The 14,671-nt window shown below is 47.3% G+C and overlaps 1 protein-coding gene across 6 annotated transcripts in view; it reads left to right on the top strand.

Moving 5' to 3' along the window:
• The window catches only part of Mrvi1 (murine retrovirus integration site 1 homolog), a 137,019-nt gene that overhangs the window by 45,658 nt on the left and 76,690 nt on the right, over positions 1 to 14,671 (top strand). For 4 of the 6 annotated variants that reach the window (XM_031387878.1, XM_031387876.1, XM_031387875.1 and 1 more), the window contains one exon: positions 12,041 to 12,189. In XM_031387878.1, the coding sequence (XP_031243738.1) occupies positions 12,130 to 12,189 (60 nt within the window). In that variant the 5' untranslated portion in view covers positions 12,041 to 12,129. Of the gene's footprint in view, positions 1 to 9,425; positions 9,663 to 11,934; positions 12,190 to 14,671 lie in introns of those variants that run through there. The other 2 variants (XM_031387874.1, XM_031387873.1) reach the window with 2 other exon arrangements.

Genomic DNA, 14,671 nt, shown 5'->3' with positions numbered 1-14,671 from the left:
AAAGGCATGGCAGCAGGAGTATGTGACAGCTCACACATAGTGTCACATTCAGAGAGTGGAGAGTGAACAGGGAGTTAGGCTGGCCCATACAACCTCAAAGAGGGAGCCCCTGACACCCACTTCCTTCAATGAGGGTCTCCTTCTTAAAGGCTCCCCAAGCACTCTAAATGACAACACCAGCTGGGAGAGGGGTGTTCAGACACATGGGCCTGGGAGGAACATTTCACATTCAACCAGGTGAAAAGGAAAACTCAGAAGCTAACCTGGGGAAGCCCTCTGGGAATGGAGTGGACACAGCCACACCCCTGAATGTACAGCAACTCAATTGGTATGTTTACATCTCTCCTGGAAGATGTAACATAGGGCTAGGTCCTCCCCACTTCTTGTGTGGGGAAGTCCAGAAGAAGCCATGATGGGGTTGCTAGTCCTGGTGGGGGATGTCACAAATCCCAAAGTAGCCTCAGACCCAGGACTTTTAACATCTATTTTGTGGAGTGTGGGATACTTTCTTTCCTTCACTCAGTCATTCAGCTTCCCAAGAACCCTCAGAGGTGAATTGTATGCTGGCCCTTAGGTTCAGGCCCCACTGTCTGTATGTCAGTCTGAAATGAAGTATAACAGAGGATGAGGAAGAGAGGATGTGGTTGGAAGGCCGGGCGAAGGTGTATTAATTACTGTTTTTGTCAGCGTCACCAAATCCCTGATAAGAAGCAACCTGAGGAAGAGATGATTTATTTCACAGGGACAGTCCATCCTGGAGGAGGGCGTGTCGAGGAGTTGGGTAAAGGAGTAGGGAGCATAGTGCTGCTCAGGCTATGGTGACAGGAGTGTCAGGCCAGGGACAGGAAGCAGAGACAAGAGAGGAAGCCAGATGGGGCCATAAACCTCAAGGCCCACCCTTCAGAGATCAATCCACTTCCTTTAGTTAGGCCACACATCTCCACTGGTCCACAGCCTTCCAAAATAGCACTACCAGTTTAGAGGCCAAGTATTTGAACACGGAAGTCTGCGGTGGACGTTTTTATGTTCAAACTGTCACAAAAAGAAGGTTTAGGTTGTCCGTGTTTTCCTTAGTTAAGAAACATATAAGTGTCTGCATGTGCCCCTTACTTGAACACTCCCTGTCGTTTATACCTGTGGCAATTGGTAGAAGTGGCCAAGTCCTCTTTATCAGCTACGGACTAGTAGTTCATTCTTCGAGCAGTTCATTTTTCATCCGGCTCTCTGAGCTTCGAGGCAGAGCCGGGGGGAGCCAGGTTTATCTCCCACTAAGATCCCTGTCTCCCTCTCTGTGACATGCCATGTATGTGACTACCATTGCTGCTGAGGTGTGTATGAAGTGATGATGTTTCTAGGCATATGGTCATTGGCTTGAGAGGTACTTCACTGATGCAAGACGTGGCCATATGAAGAAATAAGGCTGTACATGGCAACCATATCTAGGCCCGGACAGCAAGGAGCTACCCCAGGGACCATACAATCCTGGGGACAGAACTCTATGTGCACCTGACGAGGCACCACCAGTCTTCTGGAAGGACCAGTCTCTGCTTGGCTCCCTGGCCTTCCAGAGGGTGCTCTTGCTGGCACTGCTGCTGAGAGTGAATTAGATCAATTTGCATGTGAGGCCCAGAGGAACGTACTTGAGGGCATAAATCAGGGGTGGCAACTGGTAGCTGCAGTCTGAGTCCCCAGAGTCGCGTGCTTGGTCCTTGTGGTATTTCTATACTTTTTTTTTTTTTTTGGTATTAGCTTTAACATTTCTAAATCAGGTGATTTTATTTTTAACCCTAGAGTTTTGGCTTTTCTTGGAAACTGGAAGTGCCTGCCAAGAAAAGATGATATTTCTTCCTGACCCCAAAACTGAATAGTAGCCACCCATTTGAATAACAGTTGCACTCTCTGCCACCACAGACCCCATCAATCCACAGAGGAGGCCCTGCCATTCATCTTACTTGCCTGGTCCCAGAAGGAGTTGTGTGTACAATCTCTTCATGAACCCAGAAGCCGCTTCTCAATGAAAGCAAGGCCTCCTTATCTATATATTACAGATTGGCTGTTGTTGATTCATTCAACAAACACTTAGAGAGTGACTCTTCTGTGTTTACCCATGCACTGGACAGTATTGAGATATAATGAATATTTATGTATTTATAATGAATATGTATAAGGATATTGATTCATCATGAATGTATGAATGAGACAAGTTCTTGCTGTTGAGGCATTTAGACTCTAACTGAGCTGAGACCTATGCAAAGCTTTCTGGAAAAAAGTCACAGTGGAACCTGTGAGCATGTCACCTGAAATACAAAAGGGTTCCTGCAGATGGAACCAAGCAGAGAATCACAAATGGGGAGATCACCTGGGCCACCTGCAGGGACAGATAGAACATCAGAGTCTCTGGAGTCCTTACATTAGGGGGGACAAAGTCAGAGGAGGAAATGCACACATGGAAGCCAAGATCAGAGGCCAGAGAAGATGCCCACTTCTTTGCAGGCTGGGAACAAGGAGAAGGGGTTGCCCCAGGAGGTGGGGGCTCAAGGCAGCCCTAGCAGCTGGAGGTGAGGAGATGGCTTCCTTCCCTTGAGCATCCTGGAAGAACACAGCTCTGCTAACACTCAGATTTTATTTATTTATTTATTCTGAAATGTTGACATTTTTGTTTTATGTTTTATTTTTGTCTTATGCCTGCATGCGTGCCTGTGCCTACTCACATTCCTGATGTCCACAAAGTCCAGAAGAGGGTGTCAGATCTCCTACAGTTGGAGTTATTGTAGTAACTCCATAGTTGTGGGTGCTGGGAGTTGAACCCAGGTCCTCTGAAAAGTAGTCAGCACTCCTAACTGATGACCCATTTGTCCAGCCTCTGCCCAACACAGATTTTAGTCCACTAAAAGGGAAGTTAACTTTCAATATGGGCATTGTAAGATAATAAATTTGTGTTGTTTTACATCGCCTGGTGCTGATTGGTTGTAACAGCAGTAGGAAAAGATAGGAAAGGAGTTGCTTTTCCTGGGGTGAAGAGGAGGAATGGTTAGGAAGGCGGGGGTGTTTGATGGGGTTTTTAAGGACAAGTTTAATGGAATTTTTCAGGGATCAAAAACAGCTCAGGGAGAAGATGTGTGCAAAGGTTATCAAAAATGCAGTGAGCATCCCCTGAGTGCCCCCAGGAAGACTTGTCTAAAGGCAGCTGGAAGCCTCTTAGCCAGGGTGACAGTGTTCTGTGTGCACCTGACAGGAATACAAGCCAGGCTTGCCTAGCTTCAGAGTGTGCAGTAAACACTAACAGAAAGCACTCTGGGAGAAGAGGTGTCCCTCACAGTGGCACTCACTCAGCTCTGCTTGCAGATGTTCCTATTTCTGCTAAGTGGATGTCACTAATGACAGCAGAGACAAGGTGGGCACTGGCATGTCACTGACAGTTCCCACTTCAGTTCCTCTGAAGAGACCTAACAGGATTCCGAGAGAGTGGCCGAGGATTGACGTCTTTCAGTTTTACCTAATGTATTCATAAGTCTGTATAACTCCATTTTGTACCCGTATCTGTACTGGTGTGTACGTGTGCATGTGCGTGTGCATGTGCGTGTGCGTGTGCATGTGTGTGTGCGTGTGCATGTGTGTGTGTGTGTATGTGTGTGCATGCATGCTTGTGTGTGTGTGTGTGTGTGTGTGTGTGTGTGTGCATGGAGGCCAAGGTCAACCTCTAGTGTTGTTCCTAGAAAACTGGTTTTCAGACAGGGTCTCTTATTGGAACTTGGGGCTTGCCTGTTAGGTTAGGCTGGAAAATGTAAGAGTTGGCCCTTGTGAGTCAGACGACCAGTTCCTAAACCCTGCCACAGAAGCTTGTCTAAAACACAAGGCCTGGGGTTCAAGTTCAGGTTTAATAATTCTCAGATTCACTCACCTGGGCAAGGCAGAGCCAATCCCAGAGCCCGAGAGTGTTCTGACCTCCCTTTATTCTGAGCATCCCTTAGGGGTCCTATTCTTTATAGGGTCTCTCAGAGCTTGGCAGATTCAGTGGTCCTTGACTCCAGTGATGACTCATGTCACCCAGGCATGAGTGACAGGGCAAGTGTCTCTGGACAACCAGGCACAAAGGGAACTGGGTAAGATTTATTTCTGCTTGGCGCCAAAGCTAGGAGATTCAGATACTTTCCTGCCATTGCCGGTGCCTTTGAACTGCCTTGGGTTGAGCAATCACACATATTTCCAAGAAGAAAAAAAAAAGTTTACAAGCAGACTTGTTTTTTAAAAAAAGAACTGCTGAAGTGAACAAGCTGGAGAGGAAACCTGGGGAGATGTTTTGGCTTATTTCCTGTCATGATGGGGAGGGGAAGTGGGTAGGGGCAAGCATTCTTCAGAGGCTGAAGGATATAGAGCATGGATAGCCAGGGCTGGCCCAAGCCTCCCGGTGCTCCAGGGGCTTTTGCACGAAGGACCTTCTAAGCATCAGGGCAGCAGGGAATGTGGCATTGTCCTGATGGGTATGCATGTGATGGCATGCCCTTGTAGATGGTTCTGTGTCCTTGTACATGGTGGTGTCCCCTTATAAGTGATGGTGTGCCCTTGTACAGATGATGTGCCTTGGTTTGTAGGTGATTGCCAGCTGTAGCAAACAAGTGAATGGGCAGCTGCAGGGACACACTGAGTTCTTCTCAAGGCCACCCCAGGTCTGGGCACTGAAGTGACTGGGCTGTCCCAATCATGGGATATCACAGCCTCCAGAGGATGTCCCTGAGCATGGTCTATTTTGACATACCTCTTTGGGAATCTCTTCCTTAGAGACTTCAGACTGTGGGCTGTTCACCTTCCAAGAGAATTGGGGAACAGATCCCTCTGGGGCACCCCAGCCTCAGCACTATCACTGTCTTCTCCTCACCCCATCACCCTGGGGAAGGAAGGTCACTTCTTCTTAAATTTGTCTCCCCGATTTTCTTTTTCTCCCCACCCCCTCCCCGTACTTGTATAATCACATTTAATCACAAAACCCACAATGGAAGCGGTTGTCATGTGAGGTCACTGTGAAACCGACATAGAATAAGCATCTGAGAACTTAGGAACTTTGCCCAAGCCACACTGCGAATGGTTCTGCTTTTCTTACCTCTGTTTCTGGCTTGTACCACATATTGATACATCTGCTTGTTACTTACCTGCCGTTTTTAGATGGCCTTTATGGCACTCACCACTCTGCCCTGGTGTGTCCAGTTACAGAAGCAAATGCTTCAAGTTCCTATTCAGCTCTTAAGTTTTCTCTTTGTGGGACTGAAGATCAATGCTGGGGTTTCAAGGTAGCCAAGTTCAAGTCAGGGTTTTACTAAGTTGCCCCCGTGGACCTTGAGTGATACATCTTTTGTTTTCAGGGCCTTTTCCATTCTGTCTGAGGCTGACAAGGCAGAGCCAAGCCTCCCCCCTTTCCCACTCCCTCACATGTATGCACACCTCTCCACCCCCCACATACACCCCCACAGACACATACAAGAGGAAGAATAACCTGGGGGAGATAACTCCTTGGCACCCCTGTCTTGAGGAATTCTCTCACTCCCTACACAGCCAACAAATATGCTGGTCCCAGACTCTCCTTGTGTGACCTGGCCCATTCTGAGCAAGGTTGGCTCACTAGAGACACCCCAGGAGTGTCTGGTGTGGCCAGAGAAAACTGGGCCCTAGAATGGTGTCCCAGACAAGGGTATGTCTTAGGAATCATGTGTGATGGAGATGCCTTCTGAGTGCACAGCCAAGCCACTGTTCTATGCTTTGGCCTTACAGACTACAGAGGTGGTGCTGAGGGGACAGTCTTGGGACAATGCCTTCTAGTCATTCACATCCCCCTTTCTACCTTCTCCATCCTTACTCTCCATTCTTTTCATTAACTCAAATATGTTTTCAGGGGAGAGTCTGGGAGCCCATTGTCAGACAGATGGTATAAGTGTTCATTTGTCCAGACAACCCAAGTGTGAGTGTGGCCAGTCACTGGAGAAAGCCTTCTCTTAGAGGTGGGGGTCACCTGTCACTTATGCATGGAAACCTTTGGGTCCCACTATTGTCACAGGGGTGGCAGAAATAACTGGGACTTTGAACTAGGTAGACTCAGGACTAATGGTACACACTGAGCCTGACTCCAGCAGAGACCCAAAGTTAGCCATGGCATAGGCTGGGTCTGATGGCATCATAGACCAGGATACCCCCAACCCCACACTCTCTTCCTCAGCTGAGTAACATGTTTGCTGAATGCCTTTCAGACTTTCTCCTGAAGCCACTGGCTGTCCACCAGTAGAAGTGTGGACATTGCCAGTGGTTAGAGACCTCACAGTTCCTGTCATGTCTAATGTTCATTTATCTACTGGTGTATACAGGGAAGAAGCCCTGCCTAGGCAAAGCACCTTGTACGACTCTGAGCCACTGGAATAAGCAATAAAATTCTGGGCTTTACTCAGGTTTTGGTCACTGCAGTTGGGAGAACTCAGATGGTTATTCAGGGCAAGCATGACAAGTTCCAGAAAGCATGTTATGTCTGCATGTTGCAGGAATTTATTACACTCTTACACTAGTCCTAAAAGGTACACATGGCCACCTTTTTGCAAATGAGAAAATGGAGGTCAAGGTATACTGACCCAGCTAGGTAGAGATAGGAGAGTTGCAACTGTATCTGCTGAGCTCTTGCAACTGTATCTGCTCAGCTCTTGGATCCTTTTACAGCATGCAGGAGCTACGCCCAGTCCACTCAGGGTATCAGACACAGATCTGCAATTGGCCAGGGTATAGAGATTCTGCCCAGTACCTCAGGATCATCTTAGTCGGCTGAGGACATTCTCTGAGGCCACCTAGGGTGAGGACAAGAAAGCGGATCCTTTCTTTTGTGGGAGAGACCATGAGTAGAAGGGTCTTCACTGCTCTCACACTGGCTTGTCTTCTGCCCTCAGCCAGCCTCACTCATCCCTCAGGAGCAAGGGCTCATGGTCCTTATCTAAAGCTGACCTTCCATAGATGTGGCCTTGGTCAAATTTTCCCCTGCTCTCAGTTTCAGCTTCCCATCTACAAAAGTGGGAACGGGGAAGCAGCCTCCTGCCTCTCTGAGTTTGTAGAGGGGCTGAGAGAGATGTGTGTACAGTTACTCCAGGCAGTCTCCTGCCTCAGCCCTTTGTTCAGAGAAAAGCTAGGCTGGATATAAATAGCAATCTAATCACACTCACATTCTTTGAGTGCTAAATGAAAGCAAAAATCCCAAGCTGGAAGAACAGAACCCTCCCTTCTGAGAAGCCTGAGTCACCCCAGTGAGGTCCATGAGGCTTGCTTAACCCCTTGCTTCCCACAAGGACCTCTCACCTCTTCTAGATTAACAGAGCTGGTCAGAGCCACACAGCACGCACACCATGCTCCTGGGACACTGTGGCTTCAAGTGAGGGGTTTGATCTTTTCTGGGCAAGTCACAAGGCTCTGAGAGAGGCCAGCGGGCTTGGCTCCACAGGGAGCTGCAGAGTCAGGCAATAGACTGGGCAGGCCTGCCACTGCCATTTGTGGGTGATGTCTTCGGGCTTCTGTCACCTGTCAAATGGGACTAACTGTGTTAGCAGTGTTAGAATGCCCATTGCCACCTGTCGGGGAGGCTGAAAGCACTGAGGGTACTTCCATAAAGACTGTTCATGTCTCCCCCAACCCCTGAAGATAGCCTGGTGCTTGCTGAAGTATGGCAAGCTGATGGGATCTACCAGGTGGGCTGAATTTCCTATATCTACTCTAGATACTTCAAGTTCCCCAGGACATCGAACACAGGAAGCCCATGATGGCTGCCGGGAATAGAATAAAGTGTGGCCTTTATTGCCAGAGCCCTCCCGCCTTTCCTCCCACCCCCACTGCCTGTCCCCTGACAGCCCACAGGGTTCTAAGGCAGCTCTTTATGGGACAGAGCCTATGCTTTTGACCTTAGCCTGAGACTTCCTGGCATGAGTGGTTCAATGACAAGTCTCTGGACAGTTGTGTGACTAGAAGAGTAAGAAGTGAGGCCAACGAGTGGGCCGCTGCCTCTCACAGTGAATGAACACATCCTTACACCACACACTAGGGACATGAAACCTCAAGCTGTGGACCTTCTCTGGGTAAGTACACACGTGGGCAAGCTCACATTTAGAGGTCAGAGGCCAAACTCAAATGACGGTTTGGTCTTCTTCCTTGTTTGTGGCAGGATCTCTTGTTTGTGATACATACACCGGGCACACCAGGTTCTTGAATTCTCCTGTCTTCTCCCGCTATCTTTCCTTAGAAGCAATGGGATCACAGAAGCCTGCTGTCACACCCAGTGCTAGGTGGACTCTGGAGATTGGAATTCAGGTCCTCATGCTTTTGTGGCAAGCCCTTTACCTATTGAGCCATCTGCCAAAGCTGGGCTCCTTCCTGTACCCTCAGAAGATACTCGGCCTGGCAACCAAAGGTTCAGGGTTACTTCCTCTCCCTGCCTCTGGGAGCTAATGCCCCAGTTCTCCCTCCTGGGGGTGGCCGGAGGCTTGCACAAGGTTTTTTGGTGGTTCCCTAGGTAAGAGAGAAGATGATAACTTTTGGACTTAGACTTCCTAGCTACACGGCCTTGTTGATTGTCTCTCTGCTTCAGTGCTTTATTATATTAAATGAAAGTAATAAAATGCACAGGGAAGGGCTGGGGTATAGCTCAGTCAGGAGAGAAGGGCAGCTTCAGAAAATGTTCATGATCCCCTGCCCCTGGGGTACGAGCATGAGGTTGGCGTTTGCTAAGCTTGTTCAGGGCCTTGGGTTCAATTCCCAGCATTGCACAAAAACAAAACTAAATAAACATACACCCTGTCTTGCAGTGGTTAAGTATGAGCATGTGACCATACACAGTAGTGTTGGATGCTCAATTGGGAAACTGGTGTATGGATGTCAAAGGCATATTATTTTGCTTTCTTTCATGAAGCAGGTAAAATATATAAGGATAGTTTAGGGACCCTTGGTCTCTTTACTTACACAAATGATTGGATGATTATCCCAGCAGAGGCTCTTGGGTAATTTGCCTTAGGTACCAAGGTAACTGAACCCTGTCTTGTTTGTTCCTCCCTTCTATGCCTCAGTTTTCTTCCCTGTAAAATAGACCAGGTTCTGTTTAACTATTGGTAAGAGGCCAGATGAATAGAATCCAAAGAGCTGATTGGTTCTTGGCGTGACTCACATAACCTGACCTGGCTGGAGAAGCATCAGGAAATATTTGGAAGTGGATTGAAAGGGAGGCAGAGAGACAAGCATGACTCAGTGTTCTCTCCTTTTATGGGCTGGCACTCCAGACTACGGCTTCCTGGAGGCTGTATTCCAAGCCGTGCTATGATAGATCTGAGGTCCACATGCCCGTTAGCCCCCGCAGACCCCCCAGATGTCATCCCGGGGGCCTGACTGGGTTTTTAACCTTGCTATTTTAAGCAGTGAGTTTATAATGATGGGTGAGAAAGCACACGGAACCTAGCAGCATGCGAATGGTCCACAGCAGGATGGCAGGGGTTCCCATAGAGCCTTATTGACTCCATCTTGTCTACCCGTGCGACTGCAGCCAGCCTCCATCCTGCCTTACCCAGCATCTCCAGGTGTGTCTGACCTCACTCATGACATTTTGTCTCTGGCTGGCCTGGGAATGGCAGAGGTCTGCCTTCAAGAGAGGGAAGAGGAAGGTTAGGGAATGAGATATTTCTGGTATGACTTTATAATCCTAGGACCTCTGAACAGACCCTGGACTAGGAGCTCCTTGTGGCTGGTTGTGTCTAGATAGAATCTGGGACTTCAGAGTAGGAAAAAAGCCGTGGTGGTTGTTGGCATTCCTATGACCCCTGGAGCCAGCCAGTATTGAAAGTCTTCCAGCAGCAGCAAACTTCAAGTTTCGTTCTGTTTCATCTTTAACTGGCTCTGGCCACTAGAAGGTCCCTTTGCCCCCTCACTTAGCTGTTGAGTCCTGGCCACACACCTGCTCTCTGGAGACCTCAGGGCCACATGACTACCTTTTGGATATCTAAGAAGAGATTGCTTTTCCCTTGCAGCTTCTCTGGTGCGGGCTAAAGTCTTGAGCTCTTAAACACAAATTCTTGCCCTCATAGAATGTTCTTTCTCTTTTCTGAACATGGCCTCGCTTGTCTGAATCCTTAGTACACAGTATGCTCTGTGTAGATTAAGACCTAAACAGGAAGTGGAATGGCTGCCCCTCCTCCCAGACTTTGGAAACTGTTCCTATTAAGATGAGGCAGTGATGTGACCCAAGAAGGCGAGCCAATGTGCTCACATTACCATGCAGTCCCCCCCAACACTCTTGATGCCATTGCTGCTGCTGCTTGCTGCTGCTATCTAATTAAAGATGGTAAAATTATTCAAAGAGCTCATCTTTTAGGGAAACTTGATGTTCAGTTCCTTCATCCAGTAGCCTTTGGGGATGGAAGACACCATGGTCCTGGCCCCACAGCTTTTAGTCTCTAGAGTCAAGATAAATCTGTTTGGAACCCAGCCCAGCATGGCTTCTTCTCTGCCAGCTCATCTACTCTGCTCAGCCCCGAGGCTGTTCTGCCAACAGATAAGTTCCATTCTTATTTCCGTGTTATGGCTCAGCTCAAACTCCCCTCATAACGTAGAGTCATCCCTAAAACCACGTCTCATGCGCTCAGCCTGCATAGCTAGGGACTCTTGCTTGAGGTATCATAACTCCTCATTTTGAAGTGTTTACACCAGTCAGTTTTTCAGTTGCCTTCCAAGACTGGGCTCAGGACCCTGTGAGGCCCCAAAACTACACCCCACTCTCTTTCTGTCACAACATAGGCACAGACATAATAAAAAGTTTGTGGAAAAAGAAGGAATGATTCAGCTAGGCATGATGGCGTATTTCTGGAATCTTAGCACTTGGGAGGTGGAGAAAGAGGAATCATTCAGCCTCAGCTACATGAGTTCAAAGTCAACATGTCAAACTCTCGAAGTTATGCCAAACTCTGTTTTAAACCATTGAGAGAGAGAGAGAGAGAGAGAGAGAGAGAGAGAGAGAGAGAGAGAGAGAGAGAGAGAGAAAATGCAGTGCATGGATACCTTAGTTGAGATGAGATTTTCAGCAGGGGTCACCCCAAATGCTTCAACTCTGCTCAGGCTACCTATTAGAATAAATGCAAAAGCCAAGATGGCACCCTCTTTGACAGCTCTGGCCTAAATGTCTCTAATTCTTTAAACACAAAGCAACTACCATTTTTAATGGATATTTTGAATATTCATAACTAATCAGACACCTTCCCTGCCTCAGAGAGCCAGGTCCAGGGGGTGCTGTGTGCTGTGGCTAATGCCAGGTGTCAACCTGGATTGCTGCACTCCGGTTTGAGGAACATTCCAGGCCTTCTCTGAGGAACAGAGAGTATGTCAGAGGAAACAGCAGAGCTTTCTGGCTTTTCCTCTAGGCTCCAGCACACAGTGACACTCACCTAGAACCTGTGACACAGTGGTTACTCAGTTAATGGCATTGTCCTTGGTTCTACCCGTAGGGAGGAGACAGGCCACAGGAAAGGCTGTGTGGTACAGGCCTCCAATCAGGAAGACCTAGATATAAACAATTAGTTTTCTATGTGACTCAGGACAAGTGGCTTCCAACCTAAGAGGCTCTTCCTTCACCTATAGAATGGGAAGAATGGGACTATTGATGCCTACCTATGCCAAAGGTCATAACAAGGAGTCAACTTGGTAATGGTAGTCATGCAGCCAGTAGGAGCTCAATAGATGGCATCTGATCTCAACGAACTGTCCTCCTTTAGTTATAGCTTTGAGGAGCTGAAATGTTTCTCTTCTGGAATAGTTATGTTTACTGTAAGGACCAAATTAGATGCAAAAGGTCACCTCTGCCCGTGTAAACAAAGCCAGAGAGTAGGAGGCAGTGCAATTCCCAATGCCTGCTCCCAGCCTCGCCTCGCCTGACCTCTGGTGTTGATGCAAAACCAAATAGCTCATCTGTGGCTCTTGGATCCTGGAAATGGAACTCAGCTTGGGAGAGAGATGGGAAGGAGTTTGACTTGTCCTTTTGGCATCTCCCCAGCCTGCGGAGCCCAAGCCTATTGGAGCATCTTTGGGGTTGGCACAGCAGAGGTTCCAGGCACGCACAGCCACTCCGACCAGGAGGCTGCCATGCCCCACATTCCTGAGGATGAGGAGCCCCCTGGAGAGCCACAGGCAGCCCAGACCCAAGTAAGTGCCCCTTCCTGCCCACGGCTAGCCTGGTGGGGGCCAAACTAAGCATTTTGGCTGAGGCCACAGTTTTCAAACTGGTCACAGTGGGTGGCCAGTGTAGGCTGCAGTGAGTGTCTGGGAAGGTGTGTGGCTTTCACTCTCAAGAATTTGCTACCCCGAGTTCATCTAAGCGGCCAGGGTCCCAGGAATGCAGAGTGTGAAACCATCTAGAGAGTAAATGACTAAGGCTTTATGACAAGTCAAATCACCTTGGCCAAATGCTTTCTCCTGCACTTGAGAAAGATGGAGAAAAGACAGGCAGGAGACGGCCAAAAGCTGCTTTGAGATAATCTGCTTAAAACAAACACCAAAAGTTCATGGTAAAGGATAGGAAAGGGTTTCAGTAAAAATTGATGATAAAATAAAAATGATTTTAAAAATATTCATTAAGAGTACCCTTAATGAGGCAGGCATGGTGGCCTGGAGTCCCAGCCTTCAGGAAACTGAGGTGGCAGGTCATGATGAGTTCCAGACCAGCCTAGGCTACAGCCTATATCAAAAAAACAAAACCCCAGACAAATAACAGCAAAGAAGCTATCATCGAGGCCTTGTTTTGCAAATGAAATTAAGTAATTTTTAGCTCTCTCTCTATATATACATATTTATATATATCATAAAATATAAAGTATGTTAATTTTCAAATTGAATTAAGAGTCAAGCATTTTGCTATTGGTATATTATTTGTTTTGTTTTATTTTTGTATATGTAATGTACACATGTGTATTCATGCACATAGAAGCCAGAGGTTGATGTTCAGTGCCTTCTACTGGTCTCCACTTTATTTTTTTGAGGTAGGGTCTCTCACTGAACCTGGAGCTCATCAATTTAATAAGACTGGCTGGCCAGAAATCCCTAGGGTCTTCCTGACTGTTTCTCACGCTATCCCTGTCTTGTGTGTGTGTGTGTGTGTGTGTGTGTGTGTGTGTGTGTGCTAAAGGATACAAACTCAAGTTCTCATGCTTGCACAACAGGGACTTTCTGATTGGACCATCTCCCCAGCCTCTGCTTATTTTTTTTCTGTCAACCAAACAATGTGCTCGCACGATCCCTCATTCTTTACATCTTGTTTTATAGCAACATCATTAAGAGAATGTTTAGAGTGTACGGCTATCCTCAACTCCCCAAGATGCTGAAGTCATTCCCTTCTGAAGACCCTATCTTTCCATCACTATCATATTTTCTTTATCTGGTCACTGGCCCAGCTTCATCTGATCCTCTCAGATTAAAGGCGGTGCTTATGGAGGTCACCAACACTATTACTTGAACTTTACAGTTGGTTTGCACTGAATTTGTGCTATCCTCTTGCATCTGACCAAGGTCCCACACTGACTAGAGCCAGATGAAACAGGCTTGCTAAGCAAGAGAAGAGTGTGTGAGTGGGCGTCATTTTTCCAGATGGGCAGATTCCTAGTGAATGCTTTTATGCTGTGACGGCATTTACTTTCTTACATATTATAATGGTGGGGACTAAGCAATCATTTAGGAATGAACAGTTCCTCGTATTCCAGGTTCATGAGCGTGAGATGTGAACTTGGTAGTGTAGGGGTGAGGGAGTGTCTTTTCCTTGCACATCTAAAAAACAATGAGCTAAACTCCCATCTCTCTATCTGCAGACCATAACTCCAGGTTCTAGGGAAAGCTCCACAACCACCCTGGGGCATCTTGAACCATAATGGGTGCTGTTCATTAGCAACCCTCAAGGCATCTGAGGGCTGGGGGCTTGGGGGAAGCGAAAGGGGGTCACAGCAGAAGGCAGACACTGGTGAGCAGATTCAAGCATGGCTGCTCCAACCCAGCTTTTTTTCAACTCTGTCACTTCTGTGTTCTTCCCATAATGGTCATCTCTGACCCTTATTGTACCCTCACTAAACTCACATTCTCATGCAAAACCTGGATCCCTTTTGTGCAATTTCCCCAGTCAACACAGGAATAAGTGTAGCTTTTTGTGACCACCACAGACATGAGAATAACCATCTGTGGGAAGCAAGAAGATAGTTCGGTTGAGCATGACTAAGTAGCCATGTTGGTTCAAACTTCGGAGTCTTGACTTGGAGTGGTTTATTCTAGGCATATTTAAGCACAGCACAATTTGGTGAAAACTTCCCTGGTGATAATTAATTCAACCCTGTGTGTACTATAAAGCACAAATGAAGCTAAATAAAGTTCAGATGTGACTATATCGAAACTCTTTGTAAAGTACATGTGACACCATCCATTGAATGGGTTCTATAGATTGAGAAAAACAAGCTTTCAATAAGGGTCTAGGGGAGATTCCAGTGTGGTCTCGGTCACATTAACCACGTCTGCTCCCAGCTTTGTGTTCAGATAACAGGTTATACATCCCTTCTTTTAAAGGAACAACCCTGTGTATTTGACATTCCAGATTCCCCTAGTGCTTGTCTGTGAGCACAGAGACCTCTGACCTCCTACAAATAAAAGC

This window comes from Mastomys coucha, unplaced genomic scaffold (assembly GCF_008632895.1).
Source record: "Mastomys coucha isolate ucsf_1 unplaced genomic scaffold, UCSF_Mcou_1 pScaffold21, whole genome shotgun sequence".
Lineage (NCBI taxonomy): Eukaryota > Metazoa > Chordata > Mammalia > Rodentia > Muridae > Mastomys > Mastomys coucha.
This window is presented reverse-complemented; position numbering and strand designations above follow the sequence as displayed.